This window comes from Anopheles funestus, chromosome 2RL, assembly GCF_943734845.2.
Source record: "Anopheles funestus chromosome 2RL, idAnoFuneDA-416_04, whole genome shotgun sequence".
Lineage (NCBI taxonomy): Eukaryota > Metazoa > Arthropoda > Insecta > Diptera > Culicidae > Anopheles > Anopheles funestus.
In genome coordinates this window covers 91,595,875-91,623,626 of record NC_064598.1, presented here as the reverse complement: position 1 = coordinate 91,623,626, position 27,752 = coordinate 91,595,875, and the positions used below count along the sequence as shown (strand labels likewise).

Here is a 27,752-nt window from a genome sequence, read left to right as displayed (position 1 = left end):
GAAACAGGGTAAGGAACTTGGTTCCCTGAATAACTTCTGGCACAGACATTTGAGGGCATGGCCGTTCAAGAAGAAAATGTAGCCATTGATGCCATCTATCGACCACAAGTTAAAGATTGGCGATCCGTTGGATACCGACCGAGTTATAGGCAAAAGTTGGTGCCAAAATGAGGAAAATTTTACATTTTCTCGAACAGGGTAAGGAACTTGGTTCCTCGAATAACTTCTGGCACAGACATCTGAGGGAATGGCCGTCCAAGAAGAAAATGTAGCCATTGATGCCACCTATCGACCATAGGTTAATGATTGGCGATCCGTTGGATACCGACCGAGTTATAGGCAAAACTTGGTGCAAATATGAGCCTTAGTAAATTTTTATTTTTTTGAATTTTTTGATTTTTTTTATTATTTTTCACTCTTTTTTTTATTTAAAGCATTACTTGAGTGAAAAGAAACACATTTCAGCCAATTGGCATTCAAATAAATCAATCTAATTTTTTTTGCAAAATTTCCCAAAAAAAACGTAAGGGGTAAGCCTTATGAAATTTTCGAGTTGAAAATTTTTTTAAATTTTTTTTCAGATTTTTTATTCTTTTTTTAATTGAAAGCATTATTTGAGTGAAAAGAAACTTATTGCAACAAATTCGCATTAAAATATATCACATTTAAAAATTTTGCTACATTGCAAAATGAGCCTTATGAAATTTTCAAATTTTTATAATTTTTTTAATTTTTATAAATTTTTTACTCGTTTTTTTATTTAAAGCATTATTTGAGTGAAAAGAAACTTAGTTCAATCAATTGGCATTAAAAAAAATCAAGTTTATTTTTTTTCAAAATTTCTCAAAAAAACGTAAGGGGTAAGCCTTATGAAATTTTCGAGTTAAATTTTTTTTTTGTTATTTTTTTTATTCTTTTCGTTTTTTAAAGCATTATTTGAGTGAAAAGAAACTTATTGCGGCATTAAAATAAATAAATTTTTAAAATTTTGCAAAATTATTCAAAAAAAGCTAAGGCTATAGGCTTAGGAGATTGGCAAATTTATAGAATTTTTTCTCAAACGAGACAATTGCTAAGCGTTTAGTGATGGGGTCACATTCATCAATTTCCCCTATCAATATAGGAGGGTCATGGTTCCTAGTGTCAGCGAACATCTGCTCTCATTTTATGCTGATTTGCAGCTTAATCCTCATTATTCCCGGAAGCGAGATGCTACACTTTTGTCACATCTTGTCTGAATTGAATTATGTTTTGATGGAGTACGTAAAAGTAATGTAATTGACGTTAGACAAAATATTCATAAATACGATCTTTTCAATATAAGGTGAGCAACTAACTAACGTGAGATTTTTGTTTTGTTTTGAAGATTTGTTTTATTTCGATTTCAACAACTCGTAATAGATGATATCGCACTGCTCCCACCAGATGTAAGATTAATCCTTATAGGCAATATCTTTCAGCCGGTTGGCGTCGGTTTTGTCGTGTTCATTTTACCTTAATTTTACCGTCCATCTGTACTAGCCGCTCTGGTAGCTGGCCAAATGTCGGTAATGATCAGAGCAAGCGCTCTGCATCGTTTATTTGTTCACTTTTGTCCACCCGCGAACTTCACCCCCATTGCTGCTCCCACAGCGTTTCGTACGCATCGTCACCTATTTTAGCGGTTTTTTGTTGCTGTTGTTGGAGACTACTGGTGGAGACCTCAAAGCAAACAACCAGACACACACTGGTTGGTCATGATGTTACTTGCACGCGTGCAGAAAATGTTCTTCGTTGCGTTGTTGTTTTTCTCTCTTATTATTCTCGCAAAAAGGGTGGAAAAAAACCGAACCAAAATAGGAACGAGGGTTATCCGCATATTCATTCTTATGTCGCCGCCTAGGTATAGGGAAAGGGAGGTAGAGATCCCGTTGGCTGAAGGACCGTGTTCTGTTCCGTGTTTGGTTTTTCTGTTTGGATGCAGCAAATGGCGCTGACTTATGGTCGCTGAGGTATGGCATCTAATTATGGTGAGTTTGAGGTATGGCATCTAATGTGTGAAGTGAAGGAAAACAGTTTCTTTTGAATAACAGTAGCTGCTTCACCTGATTCCAAGCATACAAAAGTGGTACTTAGATTGAACGCAAAGATATTTCTATTGGATCTCCATCCGCGCACCGGTGGCCGGTTCCGTTTATGATGTTAATCTACAACCGCCATTGCTACTCGTCCAGCAAATTCTTTCCTTTTGATCGTCGGTTCATATCACACGAACCTCGTAGCCGACTGTCTAATGGGGCAGCATAACAATTTGTGTGCACCAAACTTTAATATTTTTCTTTTTTTCCTTCCCCTTTCAGATGTCATGTCATGGGCTGTGTGCGCACATCACCGGCTGCTGTCTCAGTGCGAAACGATGGCCAAAAAGCAGAAGCAGAAAAAAAACCCGAAACCGAGTAATAATCGCGATCACGATCAGACGATTCGAACCCTCTCACTCGCCCCTCCCTGCCGGCAGAGGGTGAGAAGAGAAGCGGTTCCGGAGATGGGGGCAATTTTCGGTGAAATCCGCTACCCTCACACGGCTTATCTGATGATGGTGGCAATTACAACCACTTCAACCAAAAAAAAGGGCCGCAACAGGGATGGAAAAACAGCTCTTGCCCGTGTAGCAGCAACACACACCATCTCGATGCATGAAATGCCGTTTTGCAGAAAATGGAATATACAAATCACCACCAACACACAAAGCAACAAAAACCATTTACCAACCAAAAATTGCTTAAGAAGTGAAGATTGAAGACTGGGATGGTTCGGTGTGGAAAGGAAGCATTGATCTTTTCAATACCCTGGAGGTATTTTTGATGCATTTTTTGTGTTTTTTTTGGGACAGCTGCAGTTGTGCAATTCGCATGCTGTGAAAAGGAAACGAAAATCAGACATGGGGGGAAAAAAGAAACACAAACACTCATGAATAAGTTGTGTGGATGTGTTCGTCTCTTATGCCACGTCACACGTCGTTTCCATCATTTGGACGCATTCGACCTGAACTTGAACGATCAACAACAAGCCATTGCCCGCCTGTATAGAATGGATCAATCATGGCCGGTGGAGGCGAATTTATTTTTTAACAGATAGAGAGGCAGGTGAGGTTTCTACCTTTCCGGCCTGGCTTGTGGTCTGTTCGAGGTTTGTTTTACTGCAAATCATACATGTACGCAGAAGCATATTTTATAAGCTATCATTAATGTTCGCTATATGGTTGATTCTTTTCATGGTTCACCGATTGAACGTGTCTTGCTAGAGTCTTTATCCATAGCTGGGAAATCTAAAAGCCACGCATCTACTATCTACAATAAAATTTATAATAACGGGCATCACATTCCTTCTGGAATTGTTTTTCTCACCGCTGCTTTGTGACGAAATTGAAACATTGAAGAAGCTTTGGTCAATAGTTTAGGTTTGGAAAATGAAAGCTACTGTCTCTGAAGACTATCTTCCGGAACTCTTCAAGGAAGATTTCATTGATTAAAAAATGTTATGGACATACAGAAAAGTGATGTCTAGGAAAAAGTTTCTGCAGCAGAAGCTACAAAAAAGCCTTAATTAATTGAAGACTTTATGAAGGTGTGTTCATGTAAGCTTAGAAGCTTGGGATATTGAACGAGAATAATTTCGGTGTGAATGAATGTTGTTCTACATTTTTTCGGTTTTGTTAAAAAAAGTGACACGTACTAAGGTGATGCTTGTGATTGCTTTGTGATGGTTTATGATAAAGTGTAATATATTAGTGGAAGTGAAATTACATCGCAAGATTATCCTAATGTGAAGTTCTAATGAATGTTTTAACCAACTTCTCGCTACAGATATGACGACATGGAGTGAAAATTTGATTCTAGTTTAGTGAAAAAAAAAAACACCCAAAACCAACTTCAACTCAACCGCCTTGAACGGTGTTTAATGTAAAAAGAAAATATTTCCTTAAAAAAAAGTAATAAGAAAAAGTAGTGAGTGCAATCGTGTGTGAGTGTCTCTCTGTACAGAGTGTTGTGTGTATGTATGAGTGTACAAAGTAATGTTAACCGAGTGAATGTAGGGAAACGGAAGCATCCCTTTAATATAATACTGGTGGCCCTTTACGTGCAGTGTGCATCGATCGACGACGACGGCTATATAGAGTGATCGATCGATCGATCGGCCCGGCAATTGGTGTGCCCTTTTCGGTACGTGCACACACAGACGCGCGGACACCCCTACGCCCAGGGTGTGCGACCGCGAGGGTTTCTAGTTCCATCAGCGCATAGGAAGCCGCGGCAGCGCGTCAGCTGCCGCTGCGAATAAAGCCGTCAAAATTGGCCGAATGGATAAGGATGGTGAGAAGAAGGGCGGCGGCGAGAAGAAGGGTGGCGGCGGGCAGGGCGGAACCGGTCTGGGAGGCGCAGCCGGTGTTAACGATCCGGCCGCGCTGCTAGATGCCGCCTCGCTATTCGGTAAGTTGTGGTCGTCGTTTTTTTTTTGTTCAAGATTTTGGAGCATGTTGAGGGGAATATTCAGCCTTTCATGGATTTTTTTTAAGTTGAATTAGAATGCAATTCTACGGTAGATATCGAAATTTTCGTCCTTTTTGGAGCTCTTACAAGTTCAAAGTCCTCTCAATTTACACTTTTACAAACCTTTGTAAGATGAGAATGCTTTGAAGCGAACTAATTTTATCAAAGAATTTAACTTGGTTCATTCTATTTCAACTTGAAAAGAATCCATTAATGATCCAGACATTGCCATACGAACTCAAAAACCTGTCAAAAATATGAAAATAAAGCTTTGTTTAATGTTTTTCTGTTAAGTTAAGAATAATTCAAAGGTATTCGTTTGAAATGAAAAAAAAGCTTGAGCGACATGTTTATTTACTCCTCATAAAGTTACATTGCATCTTCTTATCAAGTTAATTATGTTTACGTTACGTGCCGACATTCCTTAAATTGTGGTTTTATCACTTTATTGGGGGCTATTATAGATAAATCGGGCATACAAAATTGTCTCTTTAAGCATATTTCGTTGATACTAAAGCTTTTCGGTATAACAAATAATTTATTAACATTTCACTCTGTTGCGGTTTGTTTTTTTTGTTGTTGTTTCCAGCATACTGGGGACGAGACCCGTCTGCCATGGCGGCAGCAGCCTCAAACCCACTGTTTGGCTCACAGTTCGGTATGCCCGGTGGGCTCGGCGGACTGATGCCGAACGCCGGTTCCGGTTCCGGTAGCGGTAACGATCGATTCTCCATGTCCCACCACAACCAGAACACGATGGCGGTGGCTGCGTCCCAGGCCGCCTCACTGGCCGGTTTGCACAATAGTAAGTACTGTACCACCATTTTCTCTCTCTCTTCTGCATCGATTTCTGTTCCGTAAATCCTTGGTGATAATCTGCTTTTGTGATATCCTCACGAAATCTGGCCATGAATGAATGAATGACACTATTCGAGTTGAATATTCCCTTTCCGATTAAACGTGAAAGCTTTGAAGCCCCCTTTTGTTGTGTTGTGCCGCTTTAATATTTGCTGAAAATGCAATAGTTCATAATGGGTATGCAAATTAGCTCACTATCACCACCATCTCATCTCATCACCCGATCCGATCCGATTTACTACTGGGGCTGTAACAAAACAATCGATTGCACCCGACGGGGGACATACTTTAACGTACGGGTTCAATTGGGCGTTAAATTGGGTGAAAGCCGCCCGAAACTTCGTACTACTTTAGTGCATCTCGTTGCGACAGAAATTGAATAGTTCCCACAATTGCTCCTGGTTTTGCTGCAGAGATCGAAAGCCAACGATGCATATGTGACGCACGATTGAATACGTTTTCCCTACATTATTACCTTCATAATGTGGAGCCCGTAGGAATTGAAGCGTCCTGCCTCACTTTTACTTGCCTATTTTATGTTGGACACTGCATGAAAGTGTTAAAGAAAGGATGATTTCGTAACACAAAGTGATGTGCAAAACAAAATTCAAAAATCGTTTTGTGTATCTCGCTTACCTTCGAATGATAACGTTCTGTTGGAGAAGAACTACAATCAATTACCCGCTTGAATTTAAATACCTTACCTTTAATGTGAAATATGAATTTAAATCCATTTGCAAGGGCTTTAATAAACAACCCAAACAACACAAATAGTAGAATGGAATTTAAAATATTCACCTGTTGGCATGGAAGAGCAACATGATTTAAATCGGGCCCCGGTTGGGGCTTGAATGTGAAAATGAAACACCAACCAAGCAAATAATGAAAGTGAGGGGTGCGAAAAGGAAAGCATCTGTTTGACCTCATTTTGATCGATCGAACAACGTACAGGCCAGCAGCAGCAGCAGCAACACCATTGTTGTAGCCAGTGGCCCAACATTAAATAATTCTATTCCTTTCGAGTCTTCACTCGGTGAGGATTGTTCGCTTGTGTGAGGATTGTGTTGTACAGGAAAAGTTATAAAAGTGTGGCTTCGCATCGCAAAATTTCGTCCTGATGGTGGTGCTATGATAAGGCAATAAACATATTAATAGCAATAACAATCACAATAGCCATAATCGTAAACGTCTGTCTGTGGCGAACGATTCATTGATAGATGTGGTGTGTAACATCATACTATCGTTCTGACGTTACCGGCAACCAGAAGATGGGGAAGGATTTTATTTTTGGGAAGGAACTGGAAGCTGGATTCCCCTACCAATTGATCATCATTAAAAGGAGAAGAGAGCATTATGAAATTAATTAGTTTGCATGGCATGTTTCGTTTAAATTTTCATGATTTAACTGATCCATGGCAGGATAGCTAGACTAGCATCTTGGATACACTAGACTATATTGGAGACTATATTGGAATAGTTCTTCAAGTAGTTTGAAGTAATTCTTAATTCTGAGACTTGATTATCTTCACTACATGTTGAGGTTTTAGAGCCTAGTTTTTTGGAGACTTTAATATCTTGGATATTATTTGGGGAATACTATTTCAAGCTTCAATGAAGATGGGCAATAGTAGGAGAATATAAAAATAAACTTGATGTGGCTGAACAAAACATTCCTCCAAAGTAATATTCGTATTGGAGGACCTATTGATTACTAAATCATTAAATTTTCTTCAATTCTTTAACGTGTTAGAATAATTTCTATTAAACAACTTTGTGAGATTATTATTTTGAGACACCTATAGTTTTAGTTGATTTGGTTCTCACTTTGTCCACAGAGTCTTGCCATGAAAAGTGAATGTTGACAAGGACGCATTTGACCGAATAATCATTCTACTACTGTATTTAGACATGTGAGGAAGAGGACCTTACCTTCAATATACAAAGACTGTTCTTCATCTCATAGGAAGTTATCAGTTATTGGAGATCTCAAAAATCTGCTATCATAGAAGATCGGCGCAGGTAGAGCAAACGATTCGGATTGGATTTGGGTTCTGGTCCTGTCGTGTGAAAGTCATCTCCGTTACCACTATACCACGGAGCAGCCTCAATGTGAAGGGGGGCTTTCAGCAGTATAATTAGACACGTATTGTTTCTCAAACACAGAGCAATGGAGCATCATTTAATATGCATCGCACAACAACACAGCACAATCGGTTTACCTTTGGCAGTAAGCTCCATATACAGAAGCTAATTAAGTTTGAAGCCAGAAGGAGAAGCATTGCAGTGCATTAGCATTAGCATAATCATGCATGAGGTGCCAATGAACTATAAACAACCCTATCACCTTTCACCACAGAGCACCGCGACTTCATCTCTCTTTATATCTCTCTCTTTTTCTCTCCCTTTTTGGAAGAAGTAAAGGATGGGGGATGTTTGGTAGTGTTGAGTCCATTTTGACAAGAATGTAGTATATTGTTGATTAATATTGTACGAAAAAAGGGAAAGTGACGTTTATTTAAAGGGGTTGGAAAGTAGATGGAATTCCATGAATGATGGTGGTTTGGCTAGGAGAGAGAATGCGTTCAGGAATGTTTTAGTTGAACATACCGGAAGAAAAAAACAAGAACAGGGATGTTTGTGTGCGTGTGTGTGTGTGTGGGGGTTGGAATCTGTGTTTGTTTGATTTGGTGTGCAAATTTGGTGCAGCTCGCAAACATTAGCATCGGTAGTAAGAGGCGACACACACGGGGCTTTAATGTGGAGGTCAAGTTCAAGGTAACTTTAAGCGTTGTTTTGTTGGTAGTTGTTAGAATGAATTTCGTATGTGTGCACCAGTGGGCAGTTTGGCGAACTTGGTGTGTGAGAGTGTTAAGCGAGTTAGGATTCACAGCTATACATAGCTTTATCAATTCACACGTGTTTTTCTCCCCATTGAAGCAGTTAGAAAGCAATTTAATTGGCAGTTAATTATCGAATTCCATGGTAACGCAATTGTCCCGCTTGTAACAGAGTTTATACATTCCCGGTTCAATCTAAGCAAACCCTGCTGCAGCCTGACATCACAAGCGCCCTCTTGAGGATTTTTCGAAACGCGACACAAAAGGTAGCAAAGGTTTTTGGGTTCGATTTTTTTTCCACCCTCTTTTCATTACGCACCCCACATTCCTTACCCCCATTGCAAAAGCGAAGCAACGAAACGTTATAATCGAAGGGGAGGTTGAAAGAACAAAGAATCGACCCGATTAGAGGCTTTTCTTGTGCGTTTGGAAGGCAGAAGATGATGCTTTATATTTGGAATGCGTGTGCGTGTGTGTTTGTGTATGTACACGGTAGTTACGAGAGGCTTGCGGTGATTGTCATGTTCCACTTTGTGCCGCTCTTTCCCCTCTTAAACATTGTCCACACCAGCTGTGGTTGCTTGGAATGGGTGACGGCGGTAAATGCTGATGGGTGCGCGTGTGTGTGTGTGTGTGTGTGTGGCCCCATGAGTGAGCGGAGAAGTTTTAGCAGAAACGTAAAGAGCAGGACAGAACGCTACAGGACGGTTCCGCCGCTTGTGTCTGGTCAGGTTTTATGCGAGACCGTGAAATAAAACGCTGGTTTGAGAAGAGTCGCGTGCGCGCCTGTCTGCTGACAGCGTACGTGCACGTGTGTGCGTTTGGAAGCATGAGCGAGAAAGAGAAGGAAAAAGCGGTAAACCGATCGGCGTTTACAAACACACACACACGTGGGCATTTATCTTCTTTTCTGACGTTTCTGCTCTCTTTCTCGCTCTTGTGGGAAATGTGCGAGAGGCGTGATGCTTATTGCTCTCACTTCTAGTGGCGCTACACCTGGTGTGTGAGACAGCGGTTGTGTGTTTCTGTGTGTGTGAAGGTTTGTGAGACGGATGGCGTGCTCACTAACACACACTCACTCGTAGGCAGCTCTCGCACGGCATGTCGGTGAATTGTTGTTATTTTTCTTTCAGTCGCCGCATACTCTCTTGTTTCTGCGACCCCCTTTTTCTCACTCTCTATCTCTCTCTGTCTCTCTCGAACACACGAGACTTTTCCGCGTGCGTGCAATTTCGATTGATGCTGTATTGCGCTAGTGTTTGTGAAAGGATTCCGTTCCGATTGTTGTTGTTTTTCTGTTGGTAATGAAATTATGCTGATTATTGGCGCCTCTGTGCACCTCGGATTGATAAACGTAAATTGTTAGTTTTGCTTTTTTTTCCTGGTACGACTTTTGTAAGCGGAAACTAATTTAATTTCACCTTTTGTTGTCCCATTCACAGGTTGGTGGTCGATGGCACAGCTGGCGGCACAGGATTACTTTGCCCGGCTGCAGGCTTCCGGCATGTCGCAGCTTCCCTTCTCGCATGATCTGGCCGGAGCGTTCCCGAGTGGGCTTGGGCTGGGCGCAATGGGTGCTGCCGCTGCGGCCGCCATTGCCGGTTCCGGTGGTAACACGTCGGCTGGTGGGGCAGGTGGTGGCGTTGGCGGTGGAGGCACCGGTGGTAGTGGGTCTGGCGGTGGCTCGGGCAAGAGTGGTTCGGGCGGTGGAAAAGGCAAAAAGCGTGATCGGAGCAGTAACAGCAACAGCAGCAACGCCAGTTCCGGTGGTGGAGCGGGCGGTTCGTCTGGTGGCATGGCGGGCAGTTTAGGTGTCGGAGGCATGGGTGGCGGAGTTGGTGGCAATAACAGCTCTTCGTACAAGGTAAGTTGTTGCATGACTGGAAAGGATTAACATTTATTTATGAAAGGTGTTAAATGCTCTATCATCTTGGCATTGCGAAAGCAAAATTTAAAACAAAAATAATTATTTAAGATGTTCTACTAGAGATACTCACATTTATTGTATCTGTATCTGGAATGCTTAGAATGACCCAATTGACGGGTAGATCCACAGTCGAATTTTTAATGTTCTGCAAATGAAATAATCTGAATGTTCCATCCTTAATGGTTAGAGTTTCCTGAAATTGGAAATGGAAATGGAAATTAATTCAATGAATTTTTCTCTAGTCTTTGTATATTTTGTTTGCATTGCAATCCAATCAAACAATAGTACAAACACACGGTGATGAAAATATGCCATATGCTTTTACTATAATTACCAACAGTTGCAACAGATTAAAAATTCTTTTCTCATATTTTTGTTCTTGGCAAAGGTTACAACGGTAAACTTAACTGGAAGAGAAAAAAAAAACAAGCGAGAAGCGTTATGTTGTTATTCATTTTTAACTCCAACTTGATTGGATGTTATTTCGCGGAACTCGTCCTTCATCAGGACGACCGGGGACAATATGTTTTGCTTCTCTTGTTGATGCTGTTAAAGGACAATTTTCCCGACCTGCAACGCGGTGGGAAAAAACTACATTTTTATTATGCATTTGATTTATGCTTTTTTACGCTAAAACACATAGCGTGAAGCAAAATTTATCCCACATGCAACCAAAACACTAGAATTCAGTGGAAATAGAAAATACGAACATCAAATGCTTTCTACGGAACTGTGTGTTGTGGAGCGCAAACCGTTCTCTAGTAATCAGCAGCACACTTGTAGTAGAGTTGCTTGCCATAGTTCCATAATAAAACTGCTTCAGCTGGTTCTGATGCTTGAGGGATTAAAAAAAATATGCAGAAGAAAGAAAACCACATTCACCGATCTCGGCTTTATGCACACGAGAAAAAGCACGAAAATTAATTTACGAAAAATGTCCACACGGTGCTCTGGTACTCTGGTGATGCTTTTCCTTCGTCCTTCTATTCGGTTCATAGAATTGGGATTTCTCGTCACAGTTTTTTTTTATCTGGTAAGCTTTGTTTTTTCGCTTGTGGATAAGATTTGCTTATTCCACCACGCTGGTGGTGTTCGAAAAAAGGAATGATTTCGGTCCGCTGCTTGCGGTCAGAGGACTACGAAGCGTCTGTGCGCACATGTACCAATTGATGCAGTGTAAAGATGAAAAGTGGAACCGCGTTGGTCGGTACACGTGGCCACATGCCACATGAAATGCGCGCAATTCCATCTGGAACAAAAAAAATGCCCCAAAACTCCTCTTTGCCTTATTGTAGTTTAACGAGTAGCGTTCGATGGAAAGGAATGAAAGAGTAAAGGGCGCATGTAAATTTAATTAGTGCCCACCATTGATGGGCGGATAGGAAAGAATGGTTTATTATTATTTATTGCGTTTTATTTTTCCATTCTTTTTTACATATTTTTTACATCTCTTCTCCCAATGGATAAACGCATTGGTTTTTTTTTAATATAATTGTTATTGAAATTGTAAACTACATCATAAAAATTATTGCACTACTATCGAATGTTTATTTACATGTTTGTTTTTTTTTCTCTAATTTTCTTTTAGAATTCACCATCCCCCTCCGCATCGCAGGCCGCCGCTGCCGCTGCTTACAAACAGTCACTCTACAGTCAGGCGACCCTCCACAAGGAGCTAATGGCCATTACGGCGGCAGCAGCAGCTGCCCAAAATCAACAGCATTCCGGTGGTGGAGGCTCAAACAGTCAACAGTCCCAACAACAGCAACAGCAGCAGCAACAGCAGCAACTCCAACAACAGCAACTTCAGCAACACCAGCAGCATCAGCTCGCCAGCCTCGGCATGTTGGCCGGGCTTGGTGCGGGCAGCAGCAGTAGCGGTAGCACAAGTTCCAAGCAAAAATCATCCTCTAGTGGATCTGGGGGCGGTGGTGGTAGCGGCGGTTCGTCCTCGTTAGCATCCTCGTCGCCACACGGTGCGAGCCGGCTGATTGGGAACGATTCGATATCGATCACGCGCGGTTCCAGTTCACCGTCGATGAGCTCTAGCAAACAGCAGCCAACGCCCAGCGTTACCATCAGTGCCAGCCACGGGAATCCCGGTGCCTCGTCGTCGTCCTCCTCCTCATCCGCGTCACAGCAGAACCATCTACAGAACCTATCGTCCTCGTCGTCCCGCTCGTCGAAGGACATGGGCGGGAAGGGTGGTGGTGGCAGCAGTAGCAGTAGCAACGCGAACAACAGCGGTGGACCTAGTGCGGCCGATTTGGGTGAGCGTTTTGTCTTGCTGGCAACAGAGCAGGAACGCTCTAGTGTCAAACGACGAAAGTGCACGGGTAAACTAACGCAAAAGGTTTCGCTTGCTCTTTCCCCATCGTAGGTTTGAGCGCGTCCATGAACGCCCTGAGCACACTGTCGCAGTTTAACAATCTCGACCTGACGACGCAGCAGAACATGACGGCAACGATGAATGCACTGGCAGCGAGCCAGGCCAAAGCGAAGGACTACATCTCCTCCGGGATATTGAAGTGAGTTTTTGGAAGGGGGGGAATCATGGTTGGTTTGGTGGCCTTTTTCCAATACGCCAAACACAAGCGCATCTAAACATACGGGTGCACAGGGTAATGGATGGGTTACCTCCGCATCGTCGCAGATCCCTTTTGCGATCCTGTGTCCTTGTTTTTGGGGAAAACCTGGTACGATACATTCTAAATGCACGGTTGGTGTCCTTCCAGAACGGTAAAATAGGCATTAGGTTGCGCGTAGCATCGAACGCGCCCCGTACTGGGGTTTTGAATATTGATAGAGAAAGACACACAAAAAAAGATTGTTTGAGTTCTCTCCAAGCGCTGCTGCTTGGGAAAGATGTTTTAAAACTTTTTTTTGTGCGCAACAAATACGTTTTATAACTAATCAAGAGATACGCAAAATTTCGGAAATGACAACCGAGGGGTTTTTTTCACGCTCCTCACTGTAGGTGTAGGAATGGGAAGAATTGAGGCTCATCTCGTATGCACGGTGACGAGCGAGATGATGCTTTGTTCTGAATATTCACGTTAAATCACACCATAGAGCGGGTACGGGTCGTGTTGGGTTATGCTTCGAATGTTTCTCGCCCTACTCCGGGCACGAAATGAGGAGCGGCGCGCACACAGGCCGCAAGGGTGTGGAAAAGATCCTGCTATAAAGCTGGGAAAACTCCTCCTGCAAAGCTTTCCACGTTTTCATTTCCAACAAATCGCAGAAAAAAAGAAGGAATTTTCTCTTAGAATGAAAAAAAAAGAACAGAATCTATGAAGGAAACGAAGAATTGGGGAAAATTTAGTTTCTTTTCTGGGTGAGCCTGTGCGTTTTTTTGGGGCCTGCGTTCTCTCCTCTGGTAAATGCTTTGTAAATGTGAATGCGCCTGTGATCTTGCTGCTTTTGTGAAAACGCCGTAAGGAAGAAAGCAGCCGAAACACACGCCACGGCAAATGTGTGCGCTGTGTATGTATGTTTGTGCGGTTGGTTAGATATGCTAGTGCCTCGGTAAATCACCAGCCTCCTTTCCTGCTTGGCGTATCGTTGGCATCCATTTCGGTGGTTGGAGAGTGTGGTGCCGATGGTGCTATAGATTCGCCACCGGCAGTAGCAGCAGCAGCAGCAGTAAGAGCTGAGTCGATGAAGAACTACTACCTACATCCAAACCACCCCCAAAAAAGCCCACGTGCGGATGGCGAAGGATATAGGAAATGTAAACGAATAAATTATTCCGTCCCTTGCCCATGGAGAAAAAAAAAACAGGGAATGAGACGATGGCACTGTTGTGTATGGTAAACCTCCGGAGCTGGTGGTGGTACCATCGTTCGGGAAATTTGGTACACGTGACGGCTGGGGGCGATGGTGGAAAAGGTAACGCGGGCGACTGGTGGGCGCATTTTCATTCGTTCGGATGAAGCTGGGCTTAGAGACTACGTACGTACGGAAGGACAAAACATAGTGGCGGTGTTTGTGTTGGTAAAATTTGTTAGAGTCGAACGTGCATCATCGTCAGCCTCTTTCTCTCTATAGGGAAGGATGTTTTTTTGTTGTTGTTTTGTTCGTGTATTTGCCTCCTGTACCGTTTGTCGTGTTCCAACACGGGGATGATTTTCCTCACCAGTCATCGTCATCATCGAAGCGCACGGGCAACAGCAGCAGCATCATGATGCTACAAATGAGGGGTTCCGTGCTTGGTTCTCCCCCACCCCACCCCACATCCCAACCAAATGGTACCGTCCCAATCGAGAATTTCACATCAGGGAAAACTGCCGCACACTAGCGCCGGTACGATTCGGGTAGCTTCTTCTCACCGCTTCTTTACCATTTGCGTGTACGGTTTGCTCTATTGCTTTCGCGCATGTGTCCCCTGCCTGTCAGGGCAGGAAAGCCCCGAGAACTTGCTTTGTGTCCGTGGTTCATAAAAAAATAGCCTCCTTCCAAAACCCGACCGAGTGTGAGTGGAAAAACCGTACGAAACGAAACCCATTTTTCTCACCCATCGTCGAACCACCATCATCCCACAGCACATCCACCGTGTGCGCCATATGCGGAAGGATACGGTCCGTTTCCGTTTTCCATTCTGACGTTCGATCCTAGTGCTCTAACGTTCTCGGGTCGGGTCTGTGCATTCGTTCTAGTTCTTCTAGCAAACGGAATGCGGTTATCTTCGTCCTCCTGCCAGGGTATAAGCTAGCCCAGAATACACGAGCACACAAGCACATCGCGCGTTGCGTTGGCAATGCATTCCCATTGCGTTGCAGTTTTGTGCTTTGGATGAGAATAAGCCCAACTACCAAACACTTCTCCGGTTCCCGGTGCTGCCTCTCGTGGCTGCTGCTGCTGCTAATGAATGTGAACTTTCCGTAAAAGTGTCCTTCGAACCATTCGTGGTCCTTGTGGATTTTGCGTGGAAGAAGAAGAGTACGGTTTTTGCATTTCAATGGAGAGACAAATAAAACTCCTCGGGTTTGGTTGCAAAATTCTTCATTGCATTCGGATGGAGATGCTCAGTTCGCGGGCATAAGCGTGAGTTCCGTTTTTTTCCCCCCAAGCCACCCCATTACATCACTTCACGGAGGGGGCGAATTGTCGCGTCGCTAGTACCGGGATTCACCAATTGGAATGTGGAATGAGGTTGGAAAGTTTCATTTTCTTCTATCGCTGCTGGAATTGGTTCCGAACGACATCGGCAGTGGGAGCGACATTTTGCAGCAGTCTATAATCGATCGCAGCCTTTTTTTATGGACTTTGTCATTTTGCGGACAGCATTTCTGCTGCAAAAGAACCATTTTTTGGAAGCATTTTACAAAAAACGTTTTTTTGGCTTTGCCTAGACTGCTTTCGAAATTCTGCTCAGGATTCCGGTACGATGATGAGCCCGCGCAATGTAAAACGAAATCCTAGTGTTCTAGTGAACTGCAGCGACAAATCGATTTTACAGCGTTTGATATTAGTCGATAAAATGTCGCCTTGGGCGAAAAAAGTTTGTTAGGAAAATATAAAATAGTTAAGGAATGAATGGGAGATAAACAGATAAGTAATGGAACGCTGGTTAATATTTTGTATGATTTTCTCAATTGGGATTTTTCTGTGTAATGATATGTTTAAATTCCTATATTATCCAAAATCCTACAAAATTGGTTTTTTACCTTTGCATTTATTGTTTTTATGACTTCTTTATGTTATGATTCTAGAGTTGTTATATTAAAATTACACTTCCGTTCATTTATGTTTGGGATCCCCATCGACAATAGTCCATCATATTTCAGATATTAATCTCTCTGTTTTGTTTACCTTTGTTGTTGCATTCTGTTCGCTTCCGAACGCGCATCACCGCGGGTGTGAAACGAAAACAAAAATCAGTGATCCTTCCTCGCTGCTTGGCGTACGGCTGCCACCGGACACGGAGATCATCAAGTACACCTCTTCCATCGTGGGGCCCAAAGTACCGGGCGCGACCGGCCGTGGACGTAAGAAAACCATTTCGTTAGAAGACAATTCCATTTTTGCTCAAATGCATGGTTTAAGTGCAGCCAAGCGCCAGCGACTGGAACCGAACGAGTATGGGAGCGGCACCAGCGCCAGTGGCGGATCACATCTCGGGACGGGCGGTACCGGTGGTGGATCTGGACTGCATCCGTCCGGCCTTTCTCACCATCATCATCAGCTCGGGAGCAATGGTGGCATCGGTGGGCTAGGACCAGGAGCAACCGGTGCTGGAGGCGGATCGAACGATCGTATCGAGGTTATCAAACTGCCACCGACGATCACATCGAACGGGATGTACAGTGCCGGTAAGGGCGCGGGTAAGTATTGAAAGCCGCGGACCATGCATAAGCTCCTTTGAAAGTTGTCTCCAATAGATCTTTAAAGTTATGTTTCGCTTGAAGATCAAATAATAATGTTATTCGTATGCGTTACGCATTCTTATTCATTCCCTTGTAGGTAAGGATACTATGGCCGATCATATGAACGAATGGTCGGGTCTTAATCTCAGCGCGAAAGGTTCGGGCAGTTCATCCTCGGCCGCAGCGACGATTGTGTCCTCGCTGACGGTAGCCTCTGGCATGAATAGCAGCGGCAGCAACAATCAATCGTCTGGTATGCTCGAACAAGACGACGCACCGTTGAATCTTTCCATGAAACCTTCAAAATCGTCCAACGAAGGAATGCGAAGTGATTCAACTCATTCTGCATCCTCATCATCGCCCGCCATGTCCGGTGCCAGTGGCAACAGTTTGCAAAGCTTAAGCACAATCACAGCCGCACTCGGTGGAGGCTCCGGTAATGCGAACGATTCTGCCCGATGTAAGTATGCGAATGCGCGATTTAAATTTGGGACGGCAACATACAAATTTAGACACGGAAATGTTGTAGGGAAAATTGTAGGAAAAGGGGGTTTACTGTTTAATTTATAGATACCAAAAAAAGGAAGCGTTACAGCGATCATCAATGTGCAAGAAATTCAAACATCAACTTTAGTTGCGATCCATTTTCCAACGAATGGCCCTCCCTTTGTGCTGCCAATATTTGGCAAGGGTGTTTAATTAAAATATCACCCCCCCCCCCCGGCCAAGGAAGAATAATTGCTTCAGTTACTTTTGACTGCTTTCTTGCATTGTTTCGAACTTGTACTTAACTTTCTCCGTTCCTTTTGTATCCTTTGTGACTCTATTTTTCCATTTTCTTCTCTCTTTGAATACAATGTCTCGAACCTTGGAACTTAAAAAAAAAAAAACAAAAACAAAAAAATGAACGTAATTTCGAAACAAATAAATTAATCACTGGTACAGCACGTCGAAAGTCCGATAATAAGAACCGGCGTAATGCGGCGGCTGCAGCTGCGGCAGCGGCGGCCGCTGCTGCTGCTGCACTGGGTGCCGGTACCCTCGGCCTGGATGGGAGCGTCAACATGAGCCTGGCGTCGGCCGCAGCCGCGTACGCGGCAGCATCGCCCGTCTCGACCAGTACGGGCTTTTGCACCGGTACGAACAGCACCAGCACGCTAAACTCCCTGCTGATGGCATCGGTTGGGACCGGATCCGGTACCAATACCATCACCACCACCTCTAACACAACTACCAGCGGCGGCGGCGGCAGCAGTAGCGGCGGGGGCAGCAGTAGCATCGTCGGTGGTGCTTCGTCTACGGCCACGGCTGCTGCTGCCAATGCCGCCAACCATCAGCTGATGGCGGCCCAGCTTGGCTTCAACAGTTCGCTGTCCGAGCTTTTAAAAATCTCCAATTACGAGGAGTACGATTACGCATCGCTCGGCGGATGTTAGTATTTTTTTTTGTTTTACTCAATTTCATATTCCCTCGTCTATTTTCCTGTGCGTCATGCCTGAATGAAAAACATCTAAAACAAAACAGCTACAACTATTCCCTGCGCATTCACTCACCTTTCCCGCCGCTTTAGTAATGTAAAAATATTTCACACACGAGTTGTGTAGAGTTGGAATTGCCCTAAGTTAAGCATATTTCCAGCATTAAGAAGTGTGAATAATATAGCAAACAAAACTTCACAGCGGTTTGGGGGAAATGTTTGATGGACAAAATTAAATAACAGTTGTCAGACATTGAACAAAAACAGCTGAAATTATGGCTGGCTTTTGCTGCTCAAATAGGAACTTGAGAAGGAAAGGCATGTTTGTAGACAAAAAAAAAACCCTAACAATCACAAAAAGAGAATAATGCATGTGCAAACACACAAGCGATCGCTTTCCAAACATGTGTGTAGGTAGATCGTGTAGGTTATTCTGAAGCTTTTTGCGTTAATACTCACACTGTCTGGCACGACAATTAGTTAGGTTTAAGCCGGAAACATTCCGATTTATATACATATACATGAAATAACATTATCTCACGCGCTTGCACAATTGATCGCTTTCTTAGACATTAGAATGAAGTGTTGTAACGATCGTAGGCTGTGCGATAGTGATATTAATTGCCCTTTTGTTTTCTTCCCCTCGTAAATGATGCAGCTCAATTCAAGGAAGGTCGTCCACGCAATCTTGGCCGTGGTGTGTCTAAACCGAAGAAGAATACCGTTGCCTCGCTGTTGGCGCAAAGTCGTGCGGTTGGATCGAAACCATTGACTGCCCAGCAACTTTTAACACAGGACGCAGAGATTGTAAGTAGAAATGTTCTCCATTCTTTAAAGGATTTTTTTTCTAAACCTCTTCTTTGTTTTTTTGTTAGGAAAAACTAAGACAAGCCATGCTGGAAGCAAGTCGGAATCAATCGATGGACAATAGCACCTCCAACACCAACACTGACACCGAAAGCATCTCCGAGAGCGGGATGTCCGAATCGGAGGGCGAGGAGCATATTAATTTGAAGGAGCTTCGCGTACCGTTGGAGAAAGGCTGGCGGCGAGAAACGGTGATCCGCGGGCTTACCAAGAATGGACACATTAAGGGAGACGTGTATTACTACCCACCGCAGAGCGTAAACAAGATGAAGGGCATGAATCAAATTCAGCTGGTACGTTACGACGGGAGGAAATGCTGAAAGAATTATTTCCAGCTGATTATGGTGGTTTTAATTTTATTTTTGTAAATTTCTTTTACAGTATTTAGATCAATTTAAGCCTAAGGATCTGAATCGTGATAATTTTAGCTTCTCGGCAAAGGCAGTCGTTGGTACGTTTCTTCAACCTGCTCCCCCACCGTACGCAACCGACGGTGAGTTCATTAAGATGACCGATGTTGAGGTTAGTCGGCGGTTGGAGGAGCTGAAAATGTTCACCCGGCATGCCGGACTAGGCGTGGAGCAAAGGATCGAAATTGCAAAGCAGCAACAGGCACTACGGGACGCTAAGAAGTTGGCAAAGGAAGAGATGAATAAAAACAAGGAAAAGGTAATGAATGTTTGTAAGGAAAGGGTAAGGATTTGTGTTAAATTCGATTTTTTCTTCTCTTTTGGTCGCTTCAGGCTCGACAGGCAAAGGAAGCAGAACGCAACGAACGTTTAGAGCAACAGCGCAAAGAGCGGGAACTGAAAAACCAACAGGCACTGGAGGTAAGGATATAGCACGATATGTCCAGCATGCAAAATTCTAATCATTTGTTCATCTTTGTCAATAATTTTCAGGCGAAGAAGAAGCGCGAGGAGGAACTGGCCCGACAAAAGGCTGAAGAAGCGGCACGGAAGGCACAGGTGTGTATGTTTTTTAGTATTAAAGTATAATAATATCATTAACAACAAATAACAGGGACTGTTGACGACATTAGCTATATGAAACATATAATTTACGAGGCGCGTACTTTAGAAGAACAGTTTTGTAATGTTTGGTTTTTCATTTTATTTTTTAACACATCTCTATCGGGGCTGTCCACATTTAAACTCGAATCTTATCGATTGCGAATTGGTTATCAATTGGATATGAATGTATGAATGTGAAACGAACAAATCGTCCTTGCGATAAACGGCAGGAAAAAGAACATAAACGACAGCAGGCATTGCTGTTAAAGGAACAGGTACAGAGAGACCCTCTTAGCATCTCCAGTGTCTTACCCCAGTTCTAACCGTTGTCGAAATTGTGTCTCACCCTGTTACGAGTGCGTGTGTCTGTGTGTGCTTTGTTGTTTGTCCCAACTATCAATAGAACTGATCGAAATCTAGAAGCAGATGGTTATATTTAATAGAATCACAATTACCGAACTACCTGTATTTCCTTCTTATTTTCGCCACTAATCTTTCCTTGTTCCTTCCGTATGTTCGTATGTGTATCCTGTTTCCTTCTTGTACTGTATCATTTTGTCATAAAAAACCATCTTCCCCTGGCTATACGATGAGTGTTAATTAGAGATGAGAATAACAACTCTTTTTAGTGAGTCAACTCAGAGTGAACGGGTCGTTATTAGGAGTCAGCTCGTTTAACGATTCATTTCGGAGTCATAAAAAAGAGTCGAGTTCGGAGTCGAGTTGCAAAAAGAGTAAATACGTGAGTTGAAACGAAAATGTGCGAGTGAGTTGAAACAAAAATGAGTTGAAACGAAACGTTTGATACACATGAGTTGGAACGGAATACATGTGTACAATATGTATTCTGAATACATATTGCACATATTGTTCTGCCAAATGAATATACTTCTCGCTCTGCCTAACTATCAAACCTGTATAAGCGAACAAGTGGGCTAATCTGATCGGCAAGGACATTGGCAAATTTTTATAATTTTTTTTATTTTTTTTGGATTTTTTATTCTTTTTTTTCATTTAAAGCATTATTTGAGTGAAAAGAAACTTATTTGAACCAATTGGCATTAAAATAAATCAATTTAATTTTTTTTGCAAAATTTCCCAAAAAAATGGCAAGGGGTACCCCTTATGAAATTTTCGAGTGGAAAATTGTTTTAAATTTTTTTTCTGATTTTTTATTCTTTTTTTAATTTAAAGCATTATTTGAGTGAAAAGAAACTTATTGCAACAAATTCGCATTAAAATATAACACATTTATAAATTTTGCTAAATTGCTCAAAAATGAGGAAAATTTTACATTTTCTCAAACAGGGTATGGAACTTGGTTCCTCGAATAACTTCTGGCACAGTCATCGGAGGGCATGTCCATCCAAGAAGTAAATGTAGCCATTGATGCCACCTATCGACCACAGGTTAAAGATTGGCGTTCCGTTGGATACCGATCGAGTTATAGGCAAAACTTGGTGCAAAAATGAGCCTTAGTAAATTTTTATTTTTTTGATTTTTTTGATTTTTTGATTATTTTTCACTCTTTTTTTTATTTAAAGCATTACTTGAGTGAAAAGAAACACATTGCAACCGATTGGCATTAAAATAAATCAATTTATTTTTTTTTGCAAAATTTCTCAAAAAAAACGTAAGGGGTAAGCCTTATGAAATTTTCGAGTGGAAAATTTTTTTGAAATTTTTTTCAGATTTTTTATTCTTTTTTTAATTTAAAGCATTATTTGAGTGAAAACAAACTTATTTGAACCAGTTGGCATTAAAATAAATCAATTTTTATTTTTTTTTCAAAATTACTCAAAAAATAGGCCATAGGAAATTTTGAAATTTATAGAATTTTTTTCTATACAGAGCGAGCAGTATATTCCTTTGACTAGTTTGGGTATTGTACACATGTATTCCGTTTTAACTCATGTGTTTCAAGCGTTTCGTTTCAACTCATTTTTGTTTCAACTCGCGTATTTACTCTTTTTGCAACTCGACTTACCACGGCTACATGCTTACACTCAGGAGTGAGTAAGTGAAATAAGAGTCGCTTAAACTCCTCGTGGTGAGTGAACGAAACTCGTTCAATCCAACGTTTCAACTCACTATCTCACTCTTACTCACTTTGCACATCTCTAGTGTTATTGTGTTAACATTCTACCGTTGCATATGATTTTATGTGTGACTTTTTTATTTTTGTTATCATCAAATGAATTTCGTTCATTTTAGGCTCCCGCGTTCAAGTAGTTGATAGAAATTTCACTCGAATCATAGAACTGTGTACATAAGATGCACGTTAAATTGAATAATCAGTAGACAAATAATGTTCAAGCTTATTATTTCCACATTCTTCTTTGTTTGAGTAACATACTTTATGTTTTCTGTAACTTCGATGATCTAAAATAGAATAATCGAAGGTTTGGAACTAAAACATACTAACGATTACATTCGTTCGTATAATTTCAGGAACTTGCCAAGCAGAAGGAGTTGATGTATGCAATGGAAATGGTACGTTATTTAGAACTAACGCTAGAATCGCAACCCAAAGACACGGAATAGTTTAATTATAATAATTACAATTATATTATAGGAACGAGAAAGACGAAGGCAACATATGGCTCTGATCAAGCAATTGGAACTGCGTCGCAAGTTTGAAGAGAAGGAAAAGAAGAAACACCAGGTAGATGGCCGTTAATGCATTATAGGATACGATGATTTTACTAAAATATGCACAATTTCTTTTCTTTTAACTGTGTAGGTAATCTTGGATAAACTGATTCAGCGCGAAAAGAAACTAGTGATGAGAAAACGGGACACAAACATTCTAGCCGAATTAAGGTATGTAAACGACTAGAGAGTTTCGAACGTAAATACGTTAGTTGTCAAGCGAATCTCACATTTTGTTCTGTTGATATTTTCCATTACAGAAAACCTCAAGAGGATTCGGAGATAGTGGATCAAACGGAGTTACCTGCCTTTTCACGAATTCCTGGACTAAAGCTGACTGGCACTGGGTATGCCGATCTGCTGATGGTGTTTGAATTTTTGCATAACTTTGGCGAAACGCTTGGTTTCGGTAAGTAGAGCGCTTGCGCACACCGCGGTACACCACCGTTTACGGTACGTTTACAAGTTATCTGTACCGATTCATATTCTCTTACCGGCAGATATGGAGTCACTGCCCAACTTGCAATCGTTGCATCTCGCACTTACGTCGGAGAATGCGATCGATGCCGAAGAGGAACTGCTGTCCGTAATGACGCATCTGCTCGTCTGTGCAATAGAAGATCCGGGCATACCGAATCCGGGCCGTCATACGACACTGCTCGGGCAAACACTACGCCAGGCGGATATCACACACACGAACGTATCGGAAATATTGCGCATCTATCTGTACGCGGTTGCCACCGGAGAGGTGAAGCTACAGTCCGGCATCAATCTGGAGCGCGACCGTGACGCCCCGTCCAAGCATCATCTAGTCAATGACGAGGATTTCAAGATGTGTAGTACGAAAAACTCACAGTTTTATGAACTGCTGGCCGAAAACGCGCGCTACAAGCTGTCCGAGCTGCTGAAGGACAAACCGTTCGTGGCGCTCAATCCGACCACGAAGACGGAAATACTCGCCATGCTGTGTAACGATCTGCTTATGAACAAAGCGGTATGCAAGCAGATCGACAGCAGCCTGGAGTCACAGGCGCAGCTCAAAAAAGAACGGTACCTGTTGGACAACAAAATCCGAAAGTACAAGATGTTGGTAGCGCGCAAACAGCGGCTCGAGCAGTACGAAAAGGCTCAACAGGCGGCACTTGAAAAATCACTTTCAATGAAAGCGGCCGAAGAGGCGAAACGGGCGGAAGAGGCAGCCGCGATGGCTGCAGCGGCAGCAGCAGCAGCAGCGTCGGCTGCATCGGAAGTGATCACGATACCAGAAGATGGAGTCGAAGCAATGGAGACTGAAACGAAGCACCCCGGAACCGACGGTGCATCAGGGGATGGTGCGTGTGAAGTGATTGAGAATGGCACGGCAAAGGAAACGGTTCCATGTTCCGATGGGGAAGGATTAACTTCCGTTCCACCATCGGATGGAGGAGGATGCAAACCGGGCGAGCTGGAGGAAGGTGAAATCGTGAGCAAAAAAGATTTCAGTGCGGAAGGACATAAGACTGACGATGAAGACGATGACGATGACAACGATGTGGTGGAAATCGTACCAATGCCGGTGACTTGTACAGTTACGGAAGATTCCTGTCCAAACACGATTCCAGCATCGGCCGAAGGGGATGGAGATGGAAGTGAACAGACAAAGCCAGACACCGCCACCGCTATGACAGAATCGGATGAACCGATGGATACATCATCGGTGGAACCGGCACAAGTGCCAAGTGCACACGAACAGAATCACTCGGAAGTCATGAATGGTATTGAAACGCCTACGCCGGTTGGTGACGGCTGTACAAACCGTATCGAAGGGAACGGCCCTAGTGTTCGTATGCCGGAGAATAACAACGCACATCATGCATTACCGATGTCTGAGGAACATCATGCACCGCCAGTCACTCCACCACCTCCACCACCACCGCCACCCTCGCATCCAGTTGTGTATCCCGTTTTGCAGCACAACAAAGCGATGATGCAGCTCGAACCAGGCGAAATCCCGCCACCCGGTATGGACATATCGGGACTAGGCCCACGCCACACGACTGGAACCGAAATACCGACAATATCCGTTTCTTCAACGCCGGAAGAAAGTCCCGTTAAAGTAGGAGATGTTGGTGTTGATACTCCCAACGGTGGTGTATTTAACATGCCTGGAAAACCTGTAGGTGTAGCATCCGAAATGACGAACGGTGAGCAGCAGCAGCAACCACAGCAACCCCCGCAAGTGCATCAGAATCAAACGAACAACTCAGCAACGGAGTTAGATTTATTGTCTAAATCGATCATCAACGATCATGCCACTTGCGGTACGGACGAGGATAACAGTGATCTGGAGAGCGAAGGTACACAGCTGGAAGAGGACGAAGATGCACATTTGACGGCTGAAGAGGCACAGCGGAAATACGACAAGATTCTGGAAACGTCCTTCCAAAACAAGCAACAGCTGGAGAACGCGCTGAATCAACTAAGGGTGAAATGTTTTGGTCAGGATCGGTATTGGCGTCGCTACTGGAATCTCGGTAAATGTGGTGGCATTTACGTGGAAGCGATGGAATCTACCCAGCCCGAGATGTACCGATACGAAAATGCACTCGAGGAGGTACAGAGCCGGCCGGACTATGTGCCGAAGTATGCGCCCGCTATCAAACCGGAGACTGTCGTGAAACCGGATCCAGCATCGGATGTAAACTGCAAGAAAGAGGAAGGCGAAGCTGATGCGGTAAAAGCGGAGGGTGTCGCGCCGGACCTGAAACCAGAGGTAGAACCTGAGGCGTCGGCTGTGGCGGCGGATCGAAAGCGTAAGCGTTGTTCATCTGTGTCGTTGAAAAAGATGAAGAAAAAGAAAAAGAAACAACGAACAACTTCCGAAGGAGGGGGATCGTTTGGTCAGGATGGTGCTGGGGGTGGCTTTAATGACGGTGCCGAGGAAGAGGATGATGGTGACGATGAAGACGAGGGTGGTGCCGAGGACGAGGATGATTGTTCGCGGACAAGCTTTGGCAATGGACCAGCGCTGGAAGATGGCCGTACGGCAGATTCACAGTCGGATGATTGTAAAATTATCGAGGAACCGGAAGTAGTGTTGAAGGAAGGTGTTACCGGTGGTAATATGCTGCCCGCTGCTCGGGAAGGTACGGGAGAAGATCATATCAGAGCTTCGTGCGAGAGGAATAATGGTTCAAATGGTAATCCCGAGTCTATGCACGAGGAAGCGGTCGATCAGCATTCGAGAAAGAATGAACAGAACGAACATGAAGCACACCAGGAGAATCACAAACCGGTAGAAGAGGGTCAAACGCTGGAAGCTTCGAGTAACGCCGTAGGTGCCGCACCACCTAAGAAATCCGACGATCAGCTGATGGACATTGAAGATTCTATTCCGACGGCGATCCTTGTACAGAAAGGCAATGATCACGATGAAACGAAAACGGTCGAAGTGAATAATCAGATTGGTGGCGTGAATGTGTCACCACACCAGCCCTCATCGGCAGCAGCAACAGCAGCACCGACGGTCTCGCACGAAGATGACGATGATTTGACGATGGTGCAAGACGAAACGCCCACGATCACGATCCCCGATGATGATACGGAGAGTGGCGATCGTATGACAGGGGCCCACGAAGCTGTTGAGCACGGTGGCAGACCAGAACACGATAAAGGATCGACGATGATCGATAGCATGAACTGTGATATGAAGCCAAAATTGATGGAAAATGGAGTGGAGCTGCGGGATCCGGGCGAGCTGGTCGAGTGTCAGCTGCAGGAGGTGGATGACGATGAGGAGATAATTACCGCCGGTCGTGGCAATAACGCTCGAAGTGGTGAGAGTGTGAACGAGTGCAAGCCAACGATTGCACTTGGCGATAATGGTGGAGTTGATCGGAAGCCAAGAACAACGACGACAACCACGTCAGTTATCTCGTACGGTAGCGACGTTGAGATGATCGAGATAAAGGAGGAGGAGAGTAGTTGCGTTCCGCGTGCTCCGATTACACCTGGCAGCTACCTGTATCTACGCAATACGGATACGAAGCAAGAGAAGGAGTTTAGCGATCAGCTGCTGAATCGTTGGTTCTCGATTGTCGATAAGGAGCTGCCACTGTCGAGTACGGAGTGTTCGCTGCCGACAATCAACGGCAATACTCCCGCTTCTTTAGCACGTCAAATTTTCACCAACATTACCTGCCGCGAGATCTGCCAAATTCAGGGCAATCGATGGGACATCGGTAACAACATTCAGTTCTTTAGTGTACCACTGGAGAAGGGTGTCGAGATTCATTTCCCAAACGAGTCGATCCTGTCCATGTCCGGGTTGGACGATGACGAGATCAACGAGGTGATCGCAAAGAAGAGTCGACCGGAACCGCTGCAGCTGTCCGATATGAAGCCGGCGTTTAAGCGTGAAACCATCGAGTATTCGTACAGTCACCATCATCCGAACCAGATCCGGCTGCGGGCGGAAATGCTTGCCGAGGAAACAGCCGACCCGGAGGAGTACGGGAACTTTTCGCTTCCGGCGTACATGACGCTTACGCTTTCGAATCTGACCGCGTACGTACAGTGCGATCAGTTCCAGCCACTGCAGATGACACCGGAAGAGGAGAAGCAGCTGGAGGACGTGAAGCAGCACGGAGCGCCCCAGAAAACCGAACCACTGGTTGTGCCACGCGAGTTTCGCTACGGTTGGTGGAAGATTAATGATATCGAGGAGCTCAACGAGCTGATCAAGTCGCTGAATCCGCGCGGTGTACGGGAGCGTCTGTTGCGCCAAAGTTTGCTTGAATCGTTGGCAGAAAGCGTGAATCTCACTACGCCCCATCATGTGTCGCATCCGCGTGCGGCACCACCACCGAACGGTTACATCGAGCCGGAAGCTTGGAACGCGTGGAATCCGTCCATTGCGCGGCGCGTTGAAGTGGCGCTGCTCGATCAGATCGAAGCGATGGAGGACAAGGTGGCAAGTGCATCTATGCAGGTGAAAGGATGGCAAATGCCGCAACGGGAAGGTGACAGCGAGAACGGTGTCGTGGAGGATGTAACGATCGAGATGTTGCGCGAACGTATCCTAGGACTCGAAGCGGCCATTGAACGACGCTACCTCAAACCACCGCTGGGAATCAAGTGAGTATGATCTGGAGAGCGACAGGGAAGGGGAGGTGAATGCGATAGAGGGCATTGGGTGGGAAAGGAAGGCGGGTTGCTTTCTGATTGATTTGTCGGTTGATTGTAA

At 43.9% G+C, this 27,752-nt stretch overlaps 2 protein-coding genes and 1 long non-coding RNA gene across 6 annotated transcripts in view; 2 read left to right on the top strand and 1 right to left on the bottom strand.

Annotated features, from left to right (window-relative positions):
- The window catches only part of LOC125766210 (uncharacterized), a 163,432-nt gene that overhangs the window by 79,546 nt on the left and 56,134 nt on the right, over positions 1-27,752 (bottom strand). The gene's annotated exons all lie outside the window — the stretch shown is intronic.
- Positions 1-27,752, top strand: part of LOC125766220 (uncharacterized) — a 65,724-nt gene that overhangs the window by 24,590 nt on the left and 13,382 nt on the right. The gene's annotated exons all lie outside the window — the stretch shown is intronic.
- LOC125766200 (uncharacterized) overlaps positions 1-27,752 on the top strand; it is a 45,288-nt gene that overhangs the window by 11,204 nt on the left and 6,332 nt on the right. For 2 of the 3 annotated variants that reach the window (XM_049431930.1, XM_049431931.1), the window contains exons 2-20: positions 3,846-4,469; positions 5,119-5,334; positions 9,667-10,088; positions 11,740-12,421; positions 12,532-12,679; positions 16,035-16,477; positions 16,617-16,979; positions 17,465-17,950; positions 18,655-18,803; positions 18,872-19,156; positions 19,245-19,532; positions 19,607-19,693; positions 19,766-19,831; positions 20,107-20,151; positions 22,328-22,369; positions 22,452-22,541; positions 22,620-22,699; positions 22,789-22,937; positions 23,029-27,643. In XM_049431930.1, coding sequence (XP_049287887.1) covers positions 4,340-4,469; positions 5,119-5,334; positions 9,667-10,088; positions 11,740-12,421; positions 12,532-12,679; positions 16,035-16,477; positions 16,617-16,979; positions 17,465-17,950; positions 18,655-18,803; positions 18,872-19,156; positions 19,245-19,532; positions 19,607-19,693; positions 19,766-19,831; positions 20,107-20,151; positions 22,328-22,369; positions 22,452-22,541; positions 22,620-22,699; positions 22,789-22,937; positions 23,029-27,643 — 8,786 coding nt within the window. In that variant the 5' untranslated portion in view covers positions 3,846-4,339. The remainder of the gene's footprint in view (positions 1-3,845; positions 4,470-5,118; positions 5,335-9,666; positions 10,089-11,739; positions 12,422-12,531; positions 12,680-16,034; positions 16,478-16,616; positions 16,980-17,464; positions 17,951-18,654; positions 18,804-18,871; positions 19,157-19,244; positions 19,533-19,606; positions 19,694-19,765; positions 19,832-20,106; positions 20,152-22,327; positions 22,370-22,451; positions 22,542-22,619; positions 22,700-22,788; positions 22,938-23,028; positions 27,644-27,752) is intronic. The other variant, XM_049431932.1, reaches the window with a different exon arrangement.